Below are 23,757 nucleotides of genomic sequence, written 5' to 3'. Positions count from 1 at the left end.
CCTGTCAATAATCATCAAAAACTTTACCACTATAACATAATACACAAGTGACATGTGAAACAGGTGGGCAGTACTGCAGGATTAACATTAAATATGCATATATTTCAGATACAGTGCTTCATAAGTCATGAGACATCTAATAAAAACTATTTATCTCTCTGATTAACTTCAAACGGACTTCAGAGACACACGATGAGTCGGAGCACACAGACACCAAAGAGATTGTTACACCATGTTTTGTAATTAATTAGCAAGCAATGGTGACGTATTTCAAACTCTGCTTGACTTTGCATTTGTGCCATCTGAAATGGTAAAGAATTCTAATCTGAAAAAAAGTTTACGCTTTTTCTGTCTTTGCTCCTCTTTTATCTCTCCTCACCCGCTCTTCGCTCTCTGTGAGTCTGAGAACCTCTAATAGTTGTTTGTTTGCTGACCCCTGGCGATCTGAATCCTGCTGGGATGTGTGTGTGCGTGCGTGTGTATGTATGTACTCTCTCAGCGTTTATCACTCATTACTTACATACAGCCTTCAAGGCCTGTAATTAACTTCAGCTTTGATGCCCCCCACCTGCTCGCTTCCTCCACACACACGCGCGCATGCACAGCCCAAGGCAAAGATCGGTCTCAGAGATGTGAAGTGTGTTTTCCTGTTTTCACTAAAACACTTTACAATTAGTCTCACAGCATGACTGAGTATAGAAGAATGTGTGTGAATCTCATTGCAAGAACAGAGATGTTTTTTATGTTTGAATGCATGTTTGAGTGCGTGTGTGTCTGTGTCTGTGTGTGCGTGTGTGTGCGCGCACGTGTGTGTGTGTGTTCTACAACTGTTTTTGTGACACCAACATAACTTGCAGATCTCTCACTGATATGAAGTCAATACAAAATGTGCAACAGACATTCTGACACTCTGGCTGATGAGTGTCGGCCACAAGCCAAGCAGATGTAGCCATGACACCTATTCAATATTTCAAAAACATGATCATACGTTTCACAATTTGGCCTCTGTCTTATTTCATACACACATACACACACACACCTCTGTTCACCCCAAGCACAAAGAAAAATAATGGAATTCAGTGGAGGGACACTAATTTGTTATTGATTTTCATTGTTATGACTTTATCTTCCTGTGTGAGAGGGTAAATATGTTATTTTGAGATATTGAATAAATGTCATAGTTATAATGTTAAAGCTTGTTGCCAGCGGCCCTAAAACCATGTGTGTATGTGTGTGACATACCTTAAGCTGTAGGTACGTGGACATTAAAATCATAAAGCAAGATATGAGCCTGCCTTTTCTCTACTTTAGCAACATTAAACACCTTGTGAAATCATTCTGCCATCTTTTGGTAGGTGCAAAAGCCAATATCCCGACAGCAATCAATAAATCAAATGCTCTGACATAAAAATGATAAAAAAAATTAAAAAAAGCCAGTATCTGTGGCTAATAAGCATGGCCAGGCAGGCAATAATTTCATTCTTTGATTGGCTGTTCTACCTGCCTACTTACCTACCTGTGCGCACTCTGCCAGTGCGCACTTGTAGGTCCGTGCACTCACTGCGCATGAAAATGTGCTTTAGGGGAGTAGCTTTGTAGGGAGGCCTGAAGGGTGGGATTTTTTTGGTAGGATATTTTCAAAATCTAGCTGTCGCTTGCTAGTTTCTCCAACATCAACTACCCCAGCTTTAAATTTTACTGCCCTTTTTTAGTATGTTAGTATACAAATATTTGCTAATTAGCAATAAGGCTGATGGAAAAGTCCTTTGTTTTGCAGGTATTTGGTCATAAAACAAAGTTCACCAAAGAGTTTACATTTCATCTCGAGGGGGGCTTTAATGTGTGTAGCCAGTTCTGTGGCAATCCATCCAACAGTTGTCGAGATATTATAGTCTGGACCAAAGTGGTGGACCGACTGACACACACACTGTCATCTCTGGAGCTATGCCACTAGCGTGGCTGAGAGTGACATAAAAACAATCATAAAAGTTACAATCAGATAGATCTGGGGTAAGTCAACCAAACAATAGCTTGTTTTTGTGGGTAGAATAATCATTTGCAACAATGGACATCTTTATGTCAGCCCTACCAACATGCTGCTGTTCCAATAATGTGGGAAGCACTTTTATAAACCATATCACCACAAGGACATCATGACTACTAGGCATCATAGTAATAATTTTATGTGTAAACCCAAGTGCATGTCTGCTGAATGATGCATGTCTATCTTGCCTCACACTTACATAAAATAAGCAATACTGCCCTTTTTCTACTAATTCTCTACATTTACATCCCTGCAGGACATTTGTTAGCTATTCTTTAGCCAAAATGACTAAGCTCACAGGGGGTGAAACACCTTCAAAGGTAAATAATTATTAACTTTATCTTTATCTGTGAATAAAGTGGATGTTCTTCAGAGCAACATTAAGTGATCACTGGCTGTTTAACAATTACAAGCGGTACTTTGGAATCACAAACATGCTTTTTGTCCGCTGAGACAAATGTAGTATAAACCCAATGAAGGGAGCTAGAATGGACTGTATGGACCTTACACTTCTAGATACCCAGCTGCATGCAAAATGAGATTAGTGTGTTGAGGCATGCTTGTTTTTGATGAAGCTGTAACCAGCAAATGTTTAGTATCTTTCCTTGATACATTTAACTGAAACTGTTTAGGTACTACACATACACCTACACATTTTTCATTTGAAAAGTCCATCCTTTCGAGACTTCTATGTAGATTTTTTAGACCATATTTGAAATCTGAGTACAAAGTGCTAGATGTACATTGTGGAAATAAATGGTTTTAAAATCCAACTATTAACATGTATGTTACATTCTGACTATGTATGCTATTGTGTTGCCAAATAATTGCCAGAAGATTGTAGCAAGGTACTGTAGCTTATACAAATCAATTAACACCAAACCACTGTGGCTGTTCAGTCCACACTCCTACGCAGAAAGCTGGACGGCCACTGTCAACTGGTGCTACCTATACTTAGTGTTATTTTCCCTCAACATATTGAATAAATAATATTGTGTTATCCCCCCCCCCCCCCTCATACAGCTGGCTGGTTGCTCCAAACACATTCGAAATTCTGAATTTTAAAATCAAAATAGGGGCAATAGTTTGAAAACCTTTTATCATACTTTTTTCAAACCTGGAAATCAAATCAAATTCCATACTTTTCTATACTACTGTGAAGGAAACACACACATATGTATACACATGCATGTATGTGTCAAATATACAGAACAGTCTCTCCTTATTATAGCATATCTGTCTCTCTCTCGCTCAGCTTTCTTACTGTGAATCCATTTTTCAGTATCCACACCTAACAGCATCTGATTATCATTTTCACCAAAGGAAAGATACCTAATAGCTCAGTCCTCTGATAGTGTATATTATCAGATATTGTAGTGCATATATCTTTACTTTTTTGAGCTTGTATTGATCTTTTCTCAATGCTTAGACTGCACAGGATCACACAGTGTAAGAAGTGAAGGGATAATCATTTCTAATGGAGTAAGAGGAGACATTTAAAAATGTGCAGTTGCTGCTGAACTGATCATGCTCTCTCTAAAGAAAACTTTACCTTCATGTGGAAATCAAAACTGGACATGAGCTACATCTTTATATTCTCCCAGAGGTGATGTGCATTAACTGCTCTCATTAATCATCTACCATTTGCTACTGAGGCTCATATACATACTGTATTATAGCCCACAGTAATTTACCCTTCATTCACCTTGCAGTGCCTGCACCAGAAATCAGCACATCAAACTGTAACATGTCTCTCTCCTTACCATTCTCATTAAATCCACATGCAGTACATCTGTTTAGCTTGATGAAGTGAAATCCACTTGAAACCCACACTGCAGTAGAGGAAACTCAGGCTGCCATTCAAATCTCTGTATTATTTAATGCGATATAAAACCAATAACCATTAACCTAGTGTTCACCCCACTCTATGTGTATTGTATTCCAAATATCACCTGAATATGCACCGTGTAAGTACAATACTGGCAACAACACAAGAAAACTAGACATTTTTGACAGAGAACCCCTCTTGCGCAAGATAATGCCCTACATATCAGATAATAAAGCAAGACCAACTTTAATGCCCGTATCATGTGAAATTGTGTTTTAATTAGAAGTGCATATTCCCATATACCCCAAAAATGTGACAATTAATCACATTACCAAAATTCAAGTGATGTGGCAGTTTTGGCCAACTACTGCTACTTCTATGGTAAAATAAAGTACTTAAATACAGCACAGCAGTAATGTTTCCTAACCTACATCCATATTAACATTGATGACAATAATTAATGAGCCATTTTTCACCACAACCCACCTGCCATCCATGTCTGTGCAGAAGAAACTGTTCACAGTACACAGTACCGTCTGCAGCTTGCCAGGTGTGATAATCATCATATTTACATCGATATTTAACTGTTATATTTGTGTAATTGTTATTTTGTCAGCTCTGCTTTATGGAGGACAGATTTTAACACAAAATTATCTGCACACTATTTTTGCCTTCTTACTACCTCTGAAACCAGATGACCAAGTGACAGAGCCAAGGTGCCATCTAGTGACGAGTTGATGAACTTAGTTGCATCAACCAATGGACATTTGAAGTAGCTAATAATTAAGATTCAGAAACCCCTTTGCTGCACACAAACGTAGCAGTATATACCAGACTGTACGTATGGTTAACACACAAACTGACAAAAAATTGAGAACGAAAATATCAATGAATGAATGTGAATTGTATCTACTTTATCTACTCAGAGTGCTGACACGAGCTAGAAATATGTCCGCATCCACCCACACTGCACCTGAGCTACACAGAATATTAAACTAAAAGCAGGACGCTAGTACTGTAGAGGACCGTGTCTGTCTCACCGTGTGAAGCAGTGGTGGCAGACATCTCTGGCCAATTTGTTGGACACGCAGCACGCCAGCGGCTCGGCAGAGTACACCAGCTCTCCCTTCTTGTTCCTGGCTGTCGCCCGCAGACCGTTGCCCTTTCCCGGGCTGACAAAACGCTCCAGCTTCGAGGCCATAGTCGGTTTTCCCTCCACGTGAACCGAGCAGTGTTTACATCCGTAACAGACGCACACGTTGCGTCATGGCGTCACAAGCACGTACACGTCAACTTTTCCTGCCGCTCTTTCCTATTATCAAATTACTTACACTGATAGGGAATTTCTGCCCATGAATAAATAATTAAGGACATTAATATTAAAGATTGAAAGTGCTTGAATAAGGTTTTAAGAAATCATCCTTGAAAAAAAAAGTGTGGTTACAGCCAGAGTGTACAATAATGTATAACCAACACAGCAAAAGAAACACAAATATATTCTTTACAAAATATATCCTGACGCTGACTATATTTTGGCTTTTTGGAAGACAGAAGAGTCATTTATACTTTCTATACACTTGTTATATAATAAAAAAAGTTATATAACTATGAATTTTCACTAAAGGAAAGGTTTACACCAAAATTCAGCTACATCCAGTAGATAATAATGTAATATGCAATCCTCAAAACAATATGAATAATTTCGTAATATTGCCGGGCAAATTCCACATACATAAATCGACATTTAAGTCTTTTCTTTTCTTTTCTGAATGATCTCATTACAGGAGTTTCAATAATTAATTATTTTGGACATACACTCTATTAGGTACACCTAGCTAAACCTAATGTAATCTACAGTCTGTGGTCTAATACAAAAGTTGTACAATGAATCCTCCCTCCATGAAGATCATAATGTTCAGTTTCTGTTGAAACTGTTTCAGGGAGGTATTGATTCTGGAGGGTTCAGTTTCTGGATCTGTTAAACTGTATTGTATTATACACACAGGTATTTCTAATATGTTGTCAATCACATTTACATCAATGAGGGTAGGTTAAATAGCACACACTTTTTAACACAAGAACTCTGAGATTGTGAATATTACTTTGTTATAAATGCCCTTTATTTATGTTATGTTCAATAACAACATATATTACAGCAATTCAATTACATGACTACATTGATATCTTACATAATACATTGTACTATTACTATCTATAAAATATGACGACCATATTACTACCATACTATATTGTACTATTAGTATCTATTTAATATTACTACCATATTATCTACCTAACACAAGATTTGCATTTGCAACAGTTTTGTCAGATTAAGCTTGCTGAACTACTGTAAAACACAAAATATATACACCATATATGTCAAATAATCATTTTCACAAAAAGCCAATGGGATACCACAATTTTTTGGCACTGGAGAAATCAAAGTCAAAGTATTTAATTGATGCCTGGTTACTGTAATGTAGTCTCAGAGTGATTACATTGCTGGTGTGGTATGAAGGGACTCAGTAGCCTGAATAGAGCTGCTGGAATGGCCCTCGTCATTCTGGATGTGCCCCTGGATATCACTGTCACTTGTGCTACTCAGACAAAAGACAACCCAGCTATCAGTGGTGTGATACAAACAGTGAAAACTCCAAAGTATAATGTAGGGCAATCTCCAGCTGCTGCCATAACATCTATGTCTGATGTCCACTGGGTCTGGTTTACATTAGCTGTAAGATGTCTTAAAACCTCGCTCTTGTTTATCCACCTTGTGTTTTTTTCAAGTCTGACAAATGCTGGAGACCCACACATTCTGCACAAATGTACTGAGTAAAAATGAAATTGCAAAAATCCTGAGGCATCTAGAATATCACCTTATCCTGTCCTGATCTTGCCTCTCCATTTCTTCCAGTTCCTTTCTGGACAGCTGGTCTACCAGTGCCACACCGATGCAGTCTCCCAAAACATTAACAACAGTGTTGCAGCGATCTCTGAAAGACATAAATCACATTCAACTATGAAAGCAGATATGTGATTTCCTCACAATTGACTACCAGACGCAGAAAAGGCAGCTGTAATTCCTTACAAAACTATTCATTAGAGATTTTGTGTGAATGTCAGACTTCAAACTACAGGTCCAACTCACAGCAGCCAATGTACAAACACCAAGGTGGAAGCGTCCTTCGCAGGTAAGGTGTTTGCAGTTAGAACAAAGAAGGTGGTCACCACTCCTGTCACTGAGATCTGTGCTGCACCTATGCTGGAGACAGCTGCTGTCAGTCTGCAAACACACAAACTCTTCAGTGAACGACTAAAGTGGATATTTAAAAAGACACAGAAATATAAAACTCTACCACGTATTTTTAAGTCACTACTTAAATCTTAAATGTCTTATATAATGAACTTTTAACTTACATTTATACAGACATTATTATTTATATGATTTTCTACTGAACAGAGTGAGTGTCAAAGTAATCTGACTGAGACTTACACAAGGAGGATTAACTCGCTCAAGTCTAGATGGACGTTGCTGAGTTGGGAAACAAAAACCGCTGCGACCACCTCATAAATGGTCGTTCCGTCCAAGTTGGCGTTGGTCCCAATGGGCAGCATGAAGCGAGAGATTGTGTGGTCTATGTTCCTGGCCTCACAGCATCGGAAAGTGAGTGGCAGCGTGGCAGAACTTGGGGACACAATGCATCCTTCCTTAGTGACACTAATCATTTAAATTAAATCATAAAGTATAATCCCTTGGTGATAGATATAAAAATAAGCGCTGGTGATGAACGCACAGAGCTAATAACTAAGAACCAACCCCTTAAAAATCATCTTACCTGGACGAGGTGAGCAATGCAGCCAGTAAGGCAGGAGAAACTCCTTTAATCACTGACCATGGGTTACGTCTCACCAACAGAAGATAGAGTGTTGGTAGAACTATTACTCCGTGGATTGCGAGCCTGTAACACAATTTAATACACAATAGATTTTTGGTGGGCAGGCCACCCTTTTGGTTTACATCCGCATCAGGGATCGTGATAGATGATCTCATAACTTCGCGAGTGAATATACTGGCCCATAACTCCTGCTCTCATGCAAAGTATTTGAAATTTTGTTGGCTGGTATCAGAAACACTCTGTCCCCATATGCCTTGAGAGTCAGTACACCAAAACAGTATTGTCAGAGATATTAAGCATATCAACGTGTCACTATGAGGGTCAGAAATGCTGCTAAATGTACAAACAAATTGGTATTTTGGTAGCAGTGCTAACTGAGGAAAGGAGAACATACCCAACAACAACCACAGCCAGGAACTTTCCAAGTTTGTAGGTAGTTTCCCAGACCTGAACCTCAACAATATGGCTTACAATCATGAACATCAGTCCTAATGGAAAGTAGCTGGAGAGAATACAAGAAAATTAAAAAAGGAAGGGAATCATTTAATGACTTATCAAACATTTGGGATTGTCTGATACCTATTACAATATTACTCCAAAAGAAACCAAAAGGAAAAATCTGACATGATTAGGAATAAATATAATTATAAATATAATAATTAGTTAAAATACTTTAAAAACACAAGCAAGATTAACCAAGGGTAGAAGAGTGAAAGCTACTGCGATGTTTTCTCAGTAAGACAATTTTGCTGTTGTAATATACACCTCTCCAAGTCAGTGTCCATGTATAACACTCACACAACACTGCAGGATATTTGCTCTATTTATGTATATAGATTAAATATTGACATATGGAATTCTCTTATTCCACATTTATATCAATTATGCCGTTTCACTGTACCACAAAATCAGGTCAACCGCATATTTTGTGTTCTCGTTGAGGATGATAAGGATGTCCACAAGGATTTTCCCTCTTTGTCCCATCCTCTTGAGGATCAGTCCGAAAAAAAAGGAGCACACAGTCAGGCCCAGCACGTTGGTTTCGTCTATAAAGTGACCCACCTCTCGCACATCAGTGGCATTCTGAGACAAGACGGGAAACTCATTAATGACAGAGGTTCGAGAGCAATTTCATGTTCAGATTATCAATTATCACTGCAGATCTAAACTTAAATAATTTTCATAATGATAAGGGGGAACGGTTTTACCGTTTCCAGGCTAGAATTTGGCTCTTCTATGTTTATTTCAAACTCCAGCTTCTCAGTCTTGTACTAAGAAAAAAAAAGGATCACATTCTCACATAAATATTACATCGTCTCCATCATGGAAAGCTTGGAAATGTGTGGTACATGGCATACCTGAATAAAAAACCTACCTTTTGTAAGCAACACCGAACCAGATTCTGTGGCACTATGTTTCTATAAAGAATAAAGAATAGTCAAACAATACCATCTACCATCATACCACCTAATCTCAGATATAATGACACTTTCTTCTCACCTTACTAGATCAAACAAGGTGTCAGAATTGATGAACTCTTCCTCATCATCTGTCTCAACAGTGTAAGCAACCCCAGGCTTAACGAGCAATACTAATGTTAATCCTACAACACATAAAATACATAAAAAATGACATTCATGCTAAAGCTGTTCTATAGGGGCTGATAATTAATGGAAACAATTATTTCAATAGTGCTCCAACTATACAACATGGTATAAATGTTGCAGTGTTTATATAGGCCTAGTTTTCACGTATTCTTATTTTTTAACTGCAAGTTCTACTTTTATTAATATTATTGTTTCTATATTTTTTCACTTATCTGTATATATTATGAAATAGCACATGTACATGTTTTTATTTCACACATGCTTTGGCAATATAAAAATCTGTTTCCCCTGCCAGGATGCCAAGATTAGGGACACAACTGTAAATGCTACACATGATTTTGCTTAGATTTTTTATTAAAAATCTTGTATGTTATTCACTTTTGCATTCAATAGGAAAACTTTAAAAAATTCTTTTAGAAATGAGGAAACACATGATGTAGTGCAAGCCAGATCTGCTGTGAGAACTGCTGTTGGGTTAACCAAAATAAGCTGGCACAAAACTTTTTCTGCTAAATACTATTAGCAATTATACCATAAAATATACCAGAGCTTGAGCATTATCATTAATGATCAAGTCTTCTTGTCTCTGTGTTTTATAGTTGCTCTGTGACCTTTTGTAACCAAAAATAAACTCAGTATTGAATTTCCTGATAATTAATATGCATAAAATATAGAAAATATATCTCTCTTACCTACAGCCCCAGACATAAGGGTCGTCAAGACAAAGTACACTGCTGCACGCATAACAATTTTTCTGGAGGCGTTACCAGCACTCAGACCAGAAACTCCTATTAAAAAAATATAGAACATACAATTCAAACCGAAGGTCAGAGGACCAGCAAAGTTATTTATGAGTAGATATATACACCACTGCAATTTAAAATGTATTATTTACATATCACAAACATTACAGTACTGTTAATTGATAGTGATTGCAATGTATCCAAACAGAGTCTGGTGCCGAACATTTTGATAGAGATCTATGTTGTTTATTATAATTATATTGGTACATGTGAAAATGATTTAATAATGCTAAAGAACCAGAAGTGGTTTTGCAAATACAGTATCACCCCTTTAAAGGGTTAGTTCAACCAAACCACAAAAAAAAAACATATTTTCCCACTTCCACACAAAGCCAATGAGCAGGACTTTTATAAATTTGTTACATTCAAGCCCCTTCCAAACGAGTTCACACAATGCTGAAGATGGGGTATTGAATTTGGAGTAGGATATGTAGCTATTACATTTACTCTGCCTAAATAATGGAGTTTTATCTTGGAACTGAGGAAATTCCCCTGTATTTCTGTAACTATTTCTGAACGTGAGCCTGGGGTGAGCTCACCAGTAGGCAGATGTCATAAGCAGATTCTGAGATATCTGAGTCTTGCACTGCCACACTGGAGGTGGCAGGAAGTTTGTTTGTGGACGCTTGTCTTTGCAGACAACAGTGTTCCAGTTACTCTGGATAATGTACAGATTTTGCAGTAGTATTCATTGGGACCACTTTCCAACAAAGAAATAGTCGCTGTGACCACAAGTAAATGATACACAATTCACATGCAGGCTAATGGGCTTAAATCTGCCAAACCACCAGCATGGACCTTTTAAATGCCATGAGAGTGAGAAATACACCTCTAGTTTACCTGTTATCACACCTGTCACAATGAGAGGAACGGTAACCAACTGAAGCATCCGTGTGAGTATCTCTCCTGGAAAGCGGATGTAGAGCTTGTCAAAATCTGAAAGACGAAAGTTGGTCTTGGCAATCACGCCACTAGCAGCACCTGTGTGAAAATAACAAAAATGTATTATAATTAAAACAAATAAATGGTTTAAAATTCAAGATTCTTGAGTCCTTCTCGCTCATTGAAAAACCCAGAGTAACCCTGTGAGTATGTGTAAATATTTGTAATTTCAAAAATATGACTGTTATAAATAGACTGTTCATCAACAAGTCTATTTTCAGTGTATGTGCACTGGAGGTTTAAAGTTTCCACAGTGTCCCTTCAAAAATGGTATCACACGGTCACATTTCATCACTTCAGTAGTCATGTAATTTAAATGCAATGATTCCAACTCTTCACTAGATGGCGCTGTTTAACCCGGAGAGATCAGATCTAACGCTGGTTTGTAACATGACTAGCTGCAGTTGTGTGTAACGTGTTTATTCTTACTAGTGTCAAAATGTAATCCTTAGTCCCTACCCAAATAGTATCATGTAACATAATCTATATCCTCCTAACCCACATAACCACCACAGTGAACAGCGCCGCAGAAAACACTGGATTAATTCGGCTGCCATGTTTAAATCACTTATCCCCATGACGACGCTTTGTGCTTTGCTATGGCAACACAATGTGGCGTTTTAATTTAATTTTCCACAGATCATAACAAAGATCAATGACAGACGGTATTTAGCTAATTACTCAAGTAGGTTATATTATGTTAATGTTGCTAAAGTTTCCAAATATTGTCACTTGTGGTGAATTTGGGGTGTTTCTTTTAAACTGTTAAAATTACTATTAAGAAAAAAGTTCACATTATTTTGATTTCTTTCCCTAAAAATGTATTTTATAACGAATAAATTATTTGAATTAGTTCGCTAGCTGCCAATTGATGTTTCTGTCATTCAAATATATTTATAGCTGTAATGTTTAAGGTCAAATTGTGAGGCCTAACATTTGCTAACGTTAATGCTAACGACATTAAACAACATTTAATTATCGTTAAAACTTACCCAAGGTACCAGCTACCACACTTGAAAACACAAATACATTCTGGACAATGTAGTTCCAGCATTTCTTCCTGCAGATGCAAAAGTATTTTATGACAGCCTCACTATCTAATTGTGAGTCCTCCATTTCCAGGCGGGTAAACAAAAAGTAAACAAACTGGCACAATAATCGATACTTGAAGATTACCAGATGAAGTGAACTATACAGACTATTTCATGTCAATAAAGTTCTGCTATTTTGAGTCAAAACAAGATTTGGCTTCGAATCAAAACAAACAAATATGGTAAGACCTACAGAAGTAAACAGAGCAGATGCCCCTCTATCCAGATTGTTGAGTCTACTAGGCAATGAAAATATGTCTCTGTACAGTGACACTGTCCTGTCATTTTAGGTTCTAACATACTATACTATAGTATTCAGTCACAAAAATCCTCTCTCATGTCAATTCATAATGCTCAAAGAACTGATCTGGTAGTGAGCAGGGCTCTGGGAGTGAGTGTTTAATGAAATGTATGGGGTTCATTGTTCTTATGTAGTTTGTATGATGCTTTTGCAATACTGTTATTATACATTCATGCCAATAAAGCTAATCTGAATTTGAGTGAGCCACATTGAATTTGACATAGACAAGCTTTGTTCTCATTCGTTTGACTTTACCCCACAATAGGGATTTCCTAGTGAGATTAGATGAGACATTACATTTACTCATTTGGCAGACGCTTTTATCCAAAGCGACTTACATTTGAGGAACAACATACAAGCATCAACAAAGCATCAAATACAGCACGAGATCTACAACTGACAATACATACTAGTAAGAGCGGCAATATACTATTAAGAACTAATGGCACATATCGCATCAACAGGGTAAATACCTAGGGAGAGAAGTAAGAGTTAACAAAAGTGCAATCAATACAAGAGAATTGTAAGGGGATAGAAGAACACAGGAAGCCCATGTTAAAGGTGTAGAGGAAGTGTTCTCTGAAGAGATGAGTTTTCAAGAGCTTCTTCAAGTTTGAGAGGGACATCACTGGTCTGATAGCATGTGGTAGCTTGTTCCACCATTGAATGCTTTGTGTGAAGGGTTGGCAGAGCCAGGCAGCGTTCGTTGAGAATAGTGGCTGAGAAGGAACATAAACTTATGGAGTTTAGGTAGCTGGGTGCAGACCAGTAGTCACTCTGTATGAAAGCATTAGTGGCTTGAATCTGATTTGGGAGGCCATGGGTCGCTAGTAAGAGTCACACAGTAATGGAGTGACATGAGTCCTTTTGGGCTGATCAAAAATAGACGCACTACTCTAAGTAGTTTTAAGTTATGTAACTAGCATTAAAAGATTGAACAAACACACAGTTAACAGTTCCCTGGATAAATGTGTCAAATCTAAACTTGATATAGCTCAGACTCATGTGGCAGGTTTATTTTCCTGCAAATTTGAACAGAGAAGCTAGACGTATTCTATAACTTACATAATAGAGATACACGGAAATGTAGTGCAGGACTTTTTAAAAATGACCATATACATTTTTTTGTGACCATAGCCCTTAAGTTTTAGTCTATACATTAAAGACGGCCTACTTAAACTAATCTCTGCACACTGAAACTGGGAAAGTTTTCACATCAGCTTCAACAACGGTCAGAAGAGGCTCACAAAAAGCTTTTTAAAATGGCTTTAAGAGGAGACAAAACAGGGAAGATGTGTTTTAATAACAACAAAAAATAAAAACCTCATCTTCTTATTACAATCTGTAAGAACAAAGTGAAAGAGTTCATCAAAGAATTCATAAAATGCCTTTCATCAGCTTTATAACAGTGGTACACAGTTGTAACTGACAATCATGACTTTTCATTCATTCATGTTCTGGTAAAACAAATGAAAACATATCTGATCAAATTTACCTTTTAACAATCTGTGTGTGCGAAGAGGATGATAATGACAGCAGTAGCACAAACTCAGCAGTTTCAAATCATCTTCAGTAACTGATAAGGGAAAATGAATGAACATGAACAACATATAATGATGACCCAGATGACGGTTTTTAGAAGAGTTAGGTTAAAAATAAGAAATTCAAATCCTCCTCAAGAACAATGGCGATATAATGATGTACAATGACAATAAAGCAAAGAGAATAAAAGAAGCATCTTTTTTTTTCCCCATTAACCTCCTACTCTTTACATATATATTGTATTATAAATAATTAAAATCATCTAGAAGATTAAACAAATTGTTTTCCGATTGATAGTCATCTGAACCGGCCAGACGACATGTGCAAAAGAATCAATCTAGCATCTCTTACATCCCAGGAAAACCTCATATCTCAAACTAATTTTCATTTTTTTTGTGAGTGACACACCACAAGAGAAAGATAATATGGTTTTATCTTAAACTGTTATAAATGCATAGGTAAGACACTTCTCTTTGATAGTTTTTTTCCATCCTGACAAGTAAGACCTTCGTGAGATATGTGGTTTTTCTGGGGCATTTTTTATAGCTTTCACTATTACACCAAATGAAAGGAAAAAACAACACCAAACATTGCAATATGTTGAAATAAAACCTAAAAAGTATAGAGCCCTGACTAAGCAAACAGTGAGATCAAGCAATAAAATGACTCCAATAAGACAATTTGAGTTTAAAAATTTCTTTAAAATGATTAGAAATAAAGAGTTAAAGCACTGGTGTCAGAATAATTGTTGGTTTCAAGTGTGAGTATTTTCCCTGACTAAGGAAAATTAGTACTCCACCCAGTGAAACATCTTATCAAACCAGCACTAAACTTTAAGTAGATGTAAACACAATCGACACACAAAATGGCAGAAGTAAATTAGATAACTCTTTAAGAAGACCAAGTGGTGGCAAAAAGTTAGTTTACAGAGAAAACCAACACTTAAGACGATGCCAAGAATCCCTAAGAGCAAACACACAGGCAGGCAGAGCTGGACTGACACAGATGATCCCATCAACATCAAGGCCTGTACTGTTAAAGTACTCTGAATAATTATTCTTTTCAACATTAATAGTAAAATTCTCATTTCTGAGGGTTTTTTGACTGAAATTATTCCATACCTAGCCAGAAGCTAGTATTTTCTGTTCATAACTAATGTTCACTTGCATGTACTTTTCACATTGAAAACCTGAAAACAGTTTGTGGACATGTTTTTGTTTGTTTGTTTCTGATCAAACCATATAAAGCCTACATGTAGTCTAAAACAACAATGCGCAAAAAAATATTGCAATATCCTAAAAACAAAATCGTACCAGTCTTGTGTGCAACATGTTAAACATTCTTCTGACAGTATGTACAGAGGTGCGTGGTGTTCCTGTACATGTTGCATATGCTACATAAAGCAGCTCAATGTTGATAAATACCAAAATAACACTCAGTTTTTTTCTGACAATATATAAATGCCCCACAGAGGACACAAAGCAAAGTTTCACATTAAACTCCAAACATTCATTCAAAGGTTGATTAAGACATGATGATTTCATTCCAAGTAGTAGACCACAGAATGGTTTGTTCATTTTAAAATTTCATTTGTGATTTAAAAAAGTCAACAGTAAAAGCAACACTAGTGTTTGCCGCTGTTAAAAAGTAAATGGGCATGTCCCATTTGTGCAGTGTGTGTGTGTGTGTGTGCGTATGGAGAAAGCATCTCTATGCTTCCTGTTAACAAACTATACATTACACACACTAATATATATATATATATCTTTTTTTTACGTCTCTGTCGGTTGCAGCTGAGGGAGTTGAGTCTTGGGAGTCCAGTGTGAGTCAGTGAAAGTTTTTATCCAGTCATGGTTGATTTATCTACCAGTGACTTTTGAGACTTCAGTATCACTGGCTGACAGTGAATGTGTGTGCGGAGACAGCGGTCAGCTACTTCAATAGGACACTTAAGAATTTTTAGACTTAGCTTGAGAATTTATAACCTATTTAATCTGGACAGGGTTGAAAGAGGTCAGTTGTTCCTCTTCTGTTACGCAGTCTCCATTCTCCAGTTATGCACCGTTTCTCTCCGCTCTGCTTTCCCTTTCAAACTAGTGTTGTAAAGGGACATCTGACCTACAACTTTTAGTGTCACTGAACCCTGGGATTGTATTCAAAGAACATTAAAAATGCAGTAGAGCAGGCTAACAAATGCCAACCATATCTGATATAATAATTTAGCCAATTAGGCAGCGTAATAGCTACTTGCTCCACATAGCGCCAAGGACTGCAGCAGCTGGCTGGCACCATTACCTCAGAAAACATTGTCCCAGGGAGAAGCAGGAACTGCTGGAACCTACAGTGATGAATATTAAGGCCCGTGGCGCCACAATGTTGACAAACTGTTTGCTGCTATGACCCGGGGGTAAACCAATGTTGGACGTGAGCTATCCCGCGCTGTATCTGGCCAATGTAGAAGTCTGCATTTCTGGAGAAGTCCTGACAGACTGAAGAGTGGGCATCACCCAGAGCACAGTAAAGGGCGGTGCCACCTACACTGATCACTACAGTAACCAGACAAAGCAGGAAGAGAAGCAGGCAGGAGTCCCCACTGCCAACTTCTATAGAGAAAGAGAGACAGAGGAGAGATACAGGGTGTTAGAGGGAAGTTACGGAGCAGTCGACTAATAATAAAGATTAGAGAAGAACTATTTTTGACAGGGTTGTCACAATGGATATTTGTTGAAGATTACCTAGCCTTAAATTTAATCCTGCCAATGTTATGAATTAGCTCATTTGTAGTAAAGCACACAAACACACCCTGCTCGTAGCTTTCATCAGGGACTTTGAAGTGGACGCGTCTTTTGGCAGGTCGGGTCTGTGAGCTGGCAGACACACTCACATTGTCCACAAATATACTTCGCTTTTTCAATATTGAGACCAGTCCAGGGGTAGGACACATCTGAGAAGCGAAACAAACAAAACAAAAATATGTGACAACACTGTGTACGAGGAAGAGTACACAAGGAGTGTTCCTCACAGGGCATGTCCACCAGGTGTCAGCACATCACACAATCACTAATCACTAACAAATGCTCCTACCAACAGATTTACAGTCATTCATACTGTACCAGGACCCGCTTCCCACGAGAGAAGCATATTAGACCTCGAATGTTCATCCCAAGCTCAACGCAAAAGTGTTCAAAATACATTAATAAAGGGAACTGGCCAAATGGGGGTAGATCAAAATCAGGCAGAGTACCTGACATATTTAGTTATACTACTGCTTAACGTCATGTAGTCATAATGTTGTCTTCTACATGCTGCCTGACACAGACCTTGGAAGATGATTCCTTTATTCAGTCTGAATGTCATCTGAAAGGCTGGGATTTACAGTCAGACCGCTGACAAAGTTGAGCTGACTAACAACCGGGAGGGTACACAGCTGACTGATCACAGATGAGTTACAACCTCTCTATTGGTGACTAAACCCTGTCGTTTATGAACCTTTAAATAGGAAGCAGATTATAATGTGAGAAACACTGAGTTCTCTGAATTTCTTTGTGCTGAGTCTAATTTAGGGCTGGACAATAATACAATAACAATAATTATCGCAATTTTAATTCATAATATAATAATTTTTTTCAATAACAATATAAGAAATGTTCAATAAATATTCAATAAATGTTTGACTTTACTCACTTGAATCACACATGAAATTTTTTTATTAAGATGTTTATTTTGTTGAGGAAAAAGGATTTTTTGTTGACAAAGATTTTATCATAATCGTTTTGAGTGTTCTACCTCAGACTTGTGAAGTGATCCACTGTTTGGCATCAAGTGTTGACCATTAAGAAGAGTTTAAACTACAATTAACCATAAGGTTTCTTCAACTTTCACTCAGGAGCAAAAATCAGCCTTTAAACTCGAAAGAAATAACGATTTTTTACTTATTGTGATAATAATCAATAACAAAAGATATGAAACTTTTTATCGTGATATCATTTTTGGCCACATTATCCAGCCCTAGTCTAATTCTTCAAAAATTAAAAAGCCTATTAAGTCTGAAATAAGTACTGCAGATACAATGTTCACTCAGTTTATAGTTACGTTTTTTCATAAATTTAGACAATTTGTGTGGACCCATTACAGAGATCCAAAACAGGGGACCAAAATGAACTTCTACTTTCAAGTACTACAGCTACCACCGCTTAAACAATATCTCCCTGGCTGCTCTACATCCTGCATATGATAAAAGCGGTCCATTTCTCTGTTTAGCGTTGTGCCTCAGTTCTTAACTCTGCTCCATGTACTAAGTTTCTCTCTGCAGCTACCTCTCTTTCATTTATGTCGCTCTGTGCTATTCTCTTTCACAGAGATTTAACTATGAAAAAAAAAAAAGTAACCAGCGCTTGAACCAAGTAATGTCACAATCAGTGTTGAATAAATCTAAAATAGAAACTTTTTTCCTCAACACACTGGACACAGATATGAAACCAAATACAGGAATCCATCCATTCTGACATAATCAGATCAGAATTACAATACAGTAAACCTGCTGCAGTGCATGACATTTTCAGTTCTCCTATTTTCTGTCTAATTCTCTCAGTATAGAAGAGCTTAAGGTCAAATTGGCTTCCACATCTGCAAAACAAGTCCACAGCCTGTGTATCACAGTAATGGATAGGTAATACCATTAAGGCTGCTCAACAGGGCACCATGCAGTCCATTATAAAGGCCTTAGATATGCGGAGACAGTTAAACACAAGCCTTAAAATGGTTGTCAAAACATCACTTTGAGGATGTCATTCATTTTTTTCAGTTAAATAGTTATTACCTTAGACTCTAAAGCTGAAAGGAAGACAAATTGTGCCAGGTTAAATACATACCTATAATCCCAACTCCACATATATACACACAAGCATCCATGCAAATGCATCTACAAATAATTAATGAATGTAGCATAACTTGGTAAACATATGAAAAGTCTGTCATGGTTACTCTCCCTTACTTGTCCACAGAAACGCATGATAACGTACACACCTCCTCTACAGTGATGAGTTTAGCCATGTCATCCAGTGAGGCAGCTTCTCTGATGATGTCCACTTGCTCTACATCGTACTCCTCCTCTTCCTCTTCCTCCTCCTCACACTGCTCCTGCTGCTTCATATGAGCCTCTTGAGGAAGGTTGGCCTCCTTGGTCGTAGTGCTCTGAAGTGATAATGGAATGCAGTTATAACTATCAATCTAAAATAACTATCAATGTGCAGTTATGGAGACAGCAATCGCTTTTGTTACTGTCTCTCTATTGGACTGCAATAACATAATTCTGATTCTTAATTGAAATGTAGAAGATAGTGAAAGCTGATAAATCTGCTGTTCAAAACACCCAGTGATGAGTAGGTTGTATCCAGGAAAAAATAATCTAGACTACTAGAGGGAAGTGACAGGTTTTATGTAGGTAAATAGAGGAACTGAGTAGTTAGCATGAGCTGGAATTAGCACCTTGTCTTCAAAAACCTAGAACAAAAAGTCATCATCTCAAAACTATGATACTGGTAATTAATGGAAACAACAGACTTTAAAATATTGATTGCATTTCACGATATTTACTTTGATTTGGTTTTCTTTTAATATGGTTGGTAAAAACATATCTTCAAAGCTAAGTAGCCAACAAATTCTGACCTGGGTGTCCTCATGTAGCTTCTCTTCAGCTAGGGCTTCCTGGTGCAGCTGTTGTACCTCCACCTCTGCCCCGCCGACCAGAGTCTCCACTGGGAGAGCTTTCTGACAAGAGGGAAAGTCTACTTCCTTCTGCTTCTCCTCCTCGTCATCCTCTCCCTCATCTTCCATCTCCAAAGCCTCGGCTGCCTCCTCCACGTCCCTCTCCTCTTCTTCCCTTTTTGCCTCCCTTTCCTGTGCTAGACCTAAATCTCCTCCCTGCTGCTCTGCAGGCTTGGACTGATCCATTTCTCCAGCTGTACAGGGGTGCAGTTCATTTCCTATGACTGAAATGGTGTATCCTACCCCTCCTTCTGCCTCTCCTCCCTCTCTGTTGCTGCCCTGCCTGTCAGTCAGCTGAGCTCCATGGAAACAGCCCCTCCCTTCTAAATCCCTGTCTGGGTCTCCCCTGTCCTTTCCTGAGATCTCAGGCGAATTGAGCCCATCAGCCAAATTAATGGACGGTATGACTGTTTGGCTGCTCTGAGAACATGAGGAGTCGCCTGCTCTCTGCTCTGTCCCTCTGCCAACCTGACAGGCTGGATGAGAAAGAGAAACAGAGAGTAGGGGAAGAGAGTTGAGTTTGGTGTAGTGAGAGGGGTGACAGTAAGGGGGACAGAGAAAAAATAAAGAGTGAATAAAAACAACTCTTGCTGGAGTTTACTGAACGTGAAGGCATTTGTGCACTTTGATAGTTTGTCACAATAAATCACAATAGTTTGTCACAATAAATACTCTACAGTGACAGAAATTTCTTTACTATCTGCAGGGGAGAACTGCTCTCAAATATGAACCCAATGTCCCCAACAGATAGACATAAAACCTCTTAAAATACATATATCAACACTGTTGATAATGCAATGGGAGCTGCTTGCATTGGATTTTCTTAAAATACAACCAACTGGAAAAAATGTCATGACTTAAAGGTGGTGAAAGCAATTCTAATCCCATACATGTCTTTTTGCCATATTCAGCGAGCATCTCCTCACAGTCCATTAGCTGTCTGTTCTGTGTGTGCTGAAAAAAAATCCATCTCAGGCTCCGTAAATGGGAAACATACAACAACAAAGTGGCCTGCACCTCGCCACACAACACTATTCCAGCTTATTTTCTATTTCACCAAGACATGCTGTTGTTGTGATTTTAGCTATAGCAACAGGAGAGTTGTGAGTATCGCAGTCTGGAGCTAGTATGCTGGCTCTAGAAGCATCTCGTCATGTCTGCATGTTAGCTTTGCAACAGCAACTGTAGCGACAGTTTGCTTATCCACACCTTAGCTAACGTTAGTTGCATTACTTTCTGTGTCATTGTTCGCTCAATGTCATGGTACCATATTTCTCCAGAATCGCATGCTCCACCTTTAAATAAGAGCTTTCAGACACATACAGATTGCTTTGCATGTCTTCAATCTAATTACTACAAATCACATGTGAATTACATTATAACTAAACACTTTACAAGATAAAAGTGAAAGTTCCTTGTTGTCCACTTACCAGCTTTTTCCAAAACATTCAACTGAATCAGGAGATGTGGCTGAAAGTTTATTCTCCTGTTAGTTGAAAGCTCTGGAAAAAGCAAGTACGTGGACCTTGAGTTAGGACATTCCTACCCTCCGAGAACAACTGATTTATGTATTTCAATATGATATGAAATCTTCCAGTTTGGTTCGCCATAATCTAAGTATAAGTGGTTTGTAAGTTAATGGTCTAAAACATGCAAAAAAACAACCAACAATACTCACACACACTGATATAATTTTACGCCACCCACTCACTCACCTGAGGTATGTGGAGGCAGTGCACCACCTTCTTCAAATGAAGGCCTCAAAAGGTTCAGAGATGCACACTACACACACACACACACACACACACACAGAAACATAAATACATGATACACTACCACATTTACATAAACTACGCAGTTTAGTAATGTGTAAGTTACATCAGTGAGTCACTTGAAATGCAAAATCCACATTCATCCTCCCTTATCTTATCTGTATGTACATTGTCTCTCTGTCACACACACACAGAAACAGAAATGATGAATGTCTTACCACAGCATCTCTAGCTCTTGGTCTATGAACAGAAGAGAGAAAGAAAGACAAAGTGAGATGGTCAAAGCAATGAAGGTCTGTTCTTGCTTTTAGTAAATGAAGACGTGAAAGATGAGTGACCCTTCTCTACTCTCCTGAGCTAATATTAGCCTGAACACATTTCCCTGGCTAGTAGAACATGTGTGTGTGTGTGTGTGTGTGTGTGGTGACTGTGTGTGTGTGTGTGTGTGTGTGTGTGTGTGTGTGTGTGTGTGTGTGTGTGTGTTAAGCGAAGTGAAACCCTAGCCGTGTGATGGCTCAAATGTCTGAAAGTGCTGCAGCAGCAGCAAAGGGCCATATGTTTAAACTATAACTGCAGTGCTCACCCCACACATAGACATCCATGCTCTTAGTCATGCAGACAGACACACACACACAGATGCACACACATGTGTGGGGTCTTACAGAATGTGCAGGTGTGTATGTGTGTGTCTGGCAGGTATAGTACACAGAGGACTTCCTATTAAATATTGAAAACTGCCAAAGGGGACTTTGACTAATTTGTTACACTTGCATGAGCACACTCCATAACAGACACACGCTACACCCCATGTACACATAGCACACACACAAACTCATTATTACAGAAGCACAATAGAAGATAATAAGCACATTCGAAGTAGATTGATTACTGTGTTGTGAAATCAACATTTTCTGGAATATTGCAACAACTTAAAAGCCACCACACATATTGTAGTCTACCTTAACATGCCGTACATTTAAAGAAAGTGTCTGACAGTTGGGTAAATATGCTTGTATACAATCTTAACTACAGTAAGATGAGAACAGGACAGGTTAGGGAACAGTAGAAAGACAAAAAAGTAGGAGAAACAACATTGCTCAGTTTTAAGAGAAAAAAATATGCATTCTTATAAATCCAAAGAGGTCTTGTTTACATGTATCTCAGTCACAAAGAGCAAAGGAGTAAGGAATTACATGTTAGTGATTTCTTGACCATAAGTTGCTAAATGGAGTGACTGTGCGCAGCATCTCATTGCCAAATTTGCATGAGATGGTGACTAGTTTGCTAATTAACAAGCCACAACATTGGAATAAAACATGTATCATATTAGCCGTAGTCACTGGAAGGTGTATTTAAGTTGTATGTAAGTTTTGATGAAACTCCCCTTTTCTTCCAAACTAAGTCAAACACATATCAGACCTACTTCTGTAATGAAATTGATCTTATTGTCTGGTTAAGACAGTGAACAAGCATATTTCCCAAAATGTTGGACTGGTTTGTGGTTTAAAAACACCCTAGATGCAAAAGTTACTCACATAAATGCAAACAACACAAAGAAAACATAGAAATGCAAAGAGCACACACACATGCATACAGACTGACCGACTGTGTGTCTGGCAGATGTGTTTAAGAGTGTCCAGATGTGGGGTTGCCAGATCGGAGGAAGTCTTTCTACCCTGACCCTCTAAGAGAGACGGAGACACAAAGAGATGCAGAGAGTTAAAAGCATTGGTTATAACTATGAAGAAGCCTCTAAGAGCTGAGCTATCTGAGTCCATATTCATAAATGTTTCCTGATGGAATTTTACATTTTATGATCACTGAAACTACATTAAATATATTGTACATTACTGGGATCCAATGGGCGAGACACAGAGGCTGTAGTCATACACATACAATGACAAGGATGATATTCAATAATATGTAAAGAAACCCATATTATATTAAATCATTAAAAGTATTTTGTTACACAGACAAAAATATACACTACATTTGTGCATGCATGCATCTGAAATGTGTGTGTTGTGTATGCATGTGTTACCCCACTGTTGTTGTAGCGCATTCAGGTTGTCCAATACTCTCTGGTGATAGTCTCTTTCTAGTTGGATGCACCATAACGCCCGTTGGTCTGAACATCACAGGTTAAGAAATACAACGCGCGCGCG

At 38.1% G+C, this 23,757-nt stretch overlaps 3 protein-coding genes across 9 annotated transcripts in view; all 3 read right to left on the bottom strand.

The window, feature by feature from the left end:
* Positions 1-5,131, bottom strand: part of smyd3 (SET and MYND domain containing 3) — a 98,071-nt gene extending 92,940 nt beyond the window's left edge. Inside the window, exon 1 of the mRNA XM_046033367.1 lies at positions 4,913-5,131. Within this exon, the coding sequence (XP_045889323.1) occupies positions 4,913-5,073 (161 nt within the window). The 5' untranslated portion in view covers positions 5,074-5,131. The remainder of the gene's footprint in view (positions 1-4,912) is intronic.
* Positions 5,132-6,311: 1,180 nt separating this feature from the next.
* On the bottom strand, positions 6,312-12,337 carry LOC123958447 (excitatory amino acid transporter 3-like). 2 transcript variants are annotated; one of them, XM_046031769.1, is made up of 13 exons: positions 12,113-12,337; positions 11,031-11,159; positions 10,068-10,163; positions 9,269-9,371; positions 9,144-9,186; positions 8,977-9,039; positions 8,670-8,851; positions 8,163-8,270; positions 7,709-7,831; positions 7,366-7,557; positions 7,021-7,155; positions 6,749-6,865; positions 6,312-6,469 (listed from the first exon to the last, which is right to left on the bottom strand). In XM_046031769.1, the coding sequence occupies exons 1-13, from the start codon at positions 12,234-12,236 to the stop codon at positions 6,367-6,369; spliced, it is 1,518 nt and encodes a 505-aa protein (XP_045887725.1). In that variant the 5' UTR covers positions 12,237-12,337; the 3' UTR covers positions 6,312-6,366. The 2 variants fall into 2 exon arrangements, with proteins under 2 accessions (XP_045887725.1, XP_045887724.1); XM_046031768.1 differs by having other exon boundaries at positions 11,019-11,159; positions 12,113-12,335.
* A 1,459-nt stretch (positions 12,338-13,796) lies between these two features.
* The window catches only part of cnsta (consortin, connexin sorting protein a), a 22,203-nt gene continuing 12,242 nt past the window's right edge, over positions 13,797-23,757 (bottom strand). For 5 of the 6 annotated variants that reach the window (XM_046032419.1, XM_046032417.1, XM_046032418.1 and 2 more), the window contains exons 7-13: positions 23,195-23,276; positions 21,811-21,832; positions 21,536-21,602; positions 19,722-20,296; positions 19,080-19,247; positions 16,857-16,998; positions 13,797-16,657 (exon numbers count right to left, since the gene is read on the bottom strand). In XM_046032419.1, coding sequence (XP_045888375.1) covers positions 16,449-16,657; positions 16,857-16,998; positions 19,080-19,247; positions 19,722-20,296; positions 21,536-21,602; positions 21,811-21,832; positions 23,195-23,276 — 1,265 coding nt within the window. In that variant the 3' untranslated portion in view covers positions 13,797-16,448. The remainder of the gene's footprint in view (positions 16,658-16,856; positions 16,999-19,079; positions 19,248-19,721; positions 20,297-21,535; positions 21,603-21,810; positions 21,833-23,194; positions 23,277-23,757) is intronic. The other variant, XM_046032416.1, reaches the window with a different exon arrangement.

Source organism: Micropterus dolomieu, linkage group LG20, assembly GCF_021292245.1.
Source record: "Micropterus dolomieu isolate WLL.071019.BEF.003 ecotype Adirondacks linkage group LG20, ASM2129224v1, whole genome shotgun sequence".
NCBI classification, from domain to species: domain Eukaryota; kingdom Metazoa; phylum Chordata; class Actinopteri; order Centrarchiformes; family Centrarchidae; genus Micropterus; species Micropterus dolomieu.
This window is presented reverse-complemented; position numbering and strand designations above follow the sequence as displayed.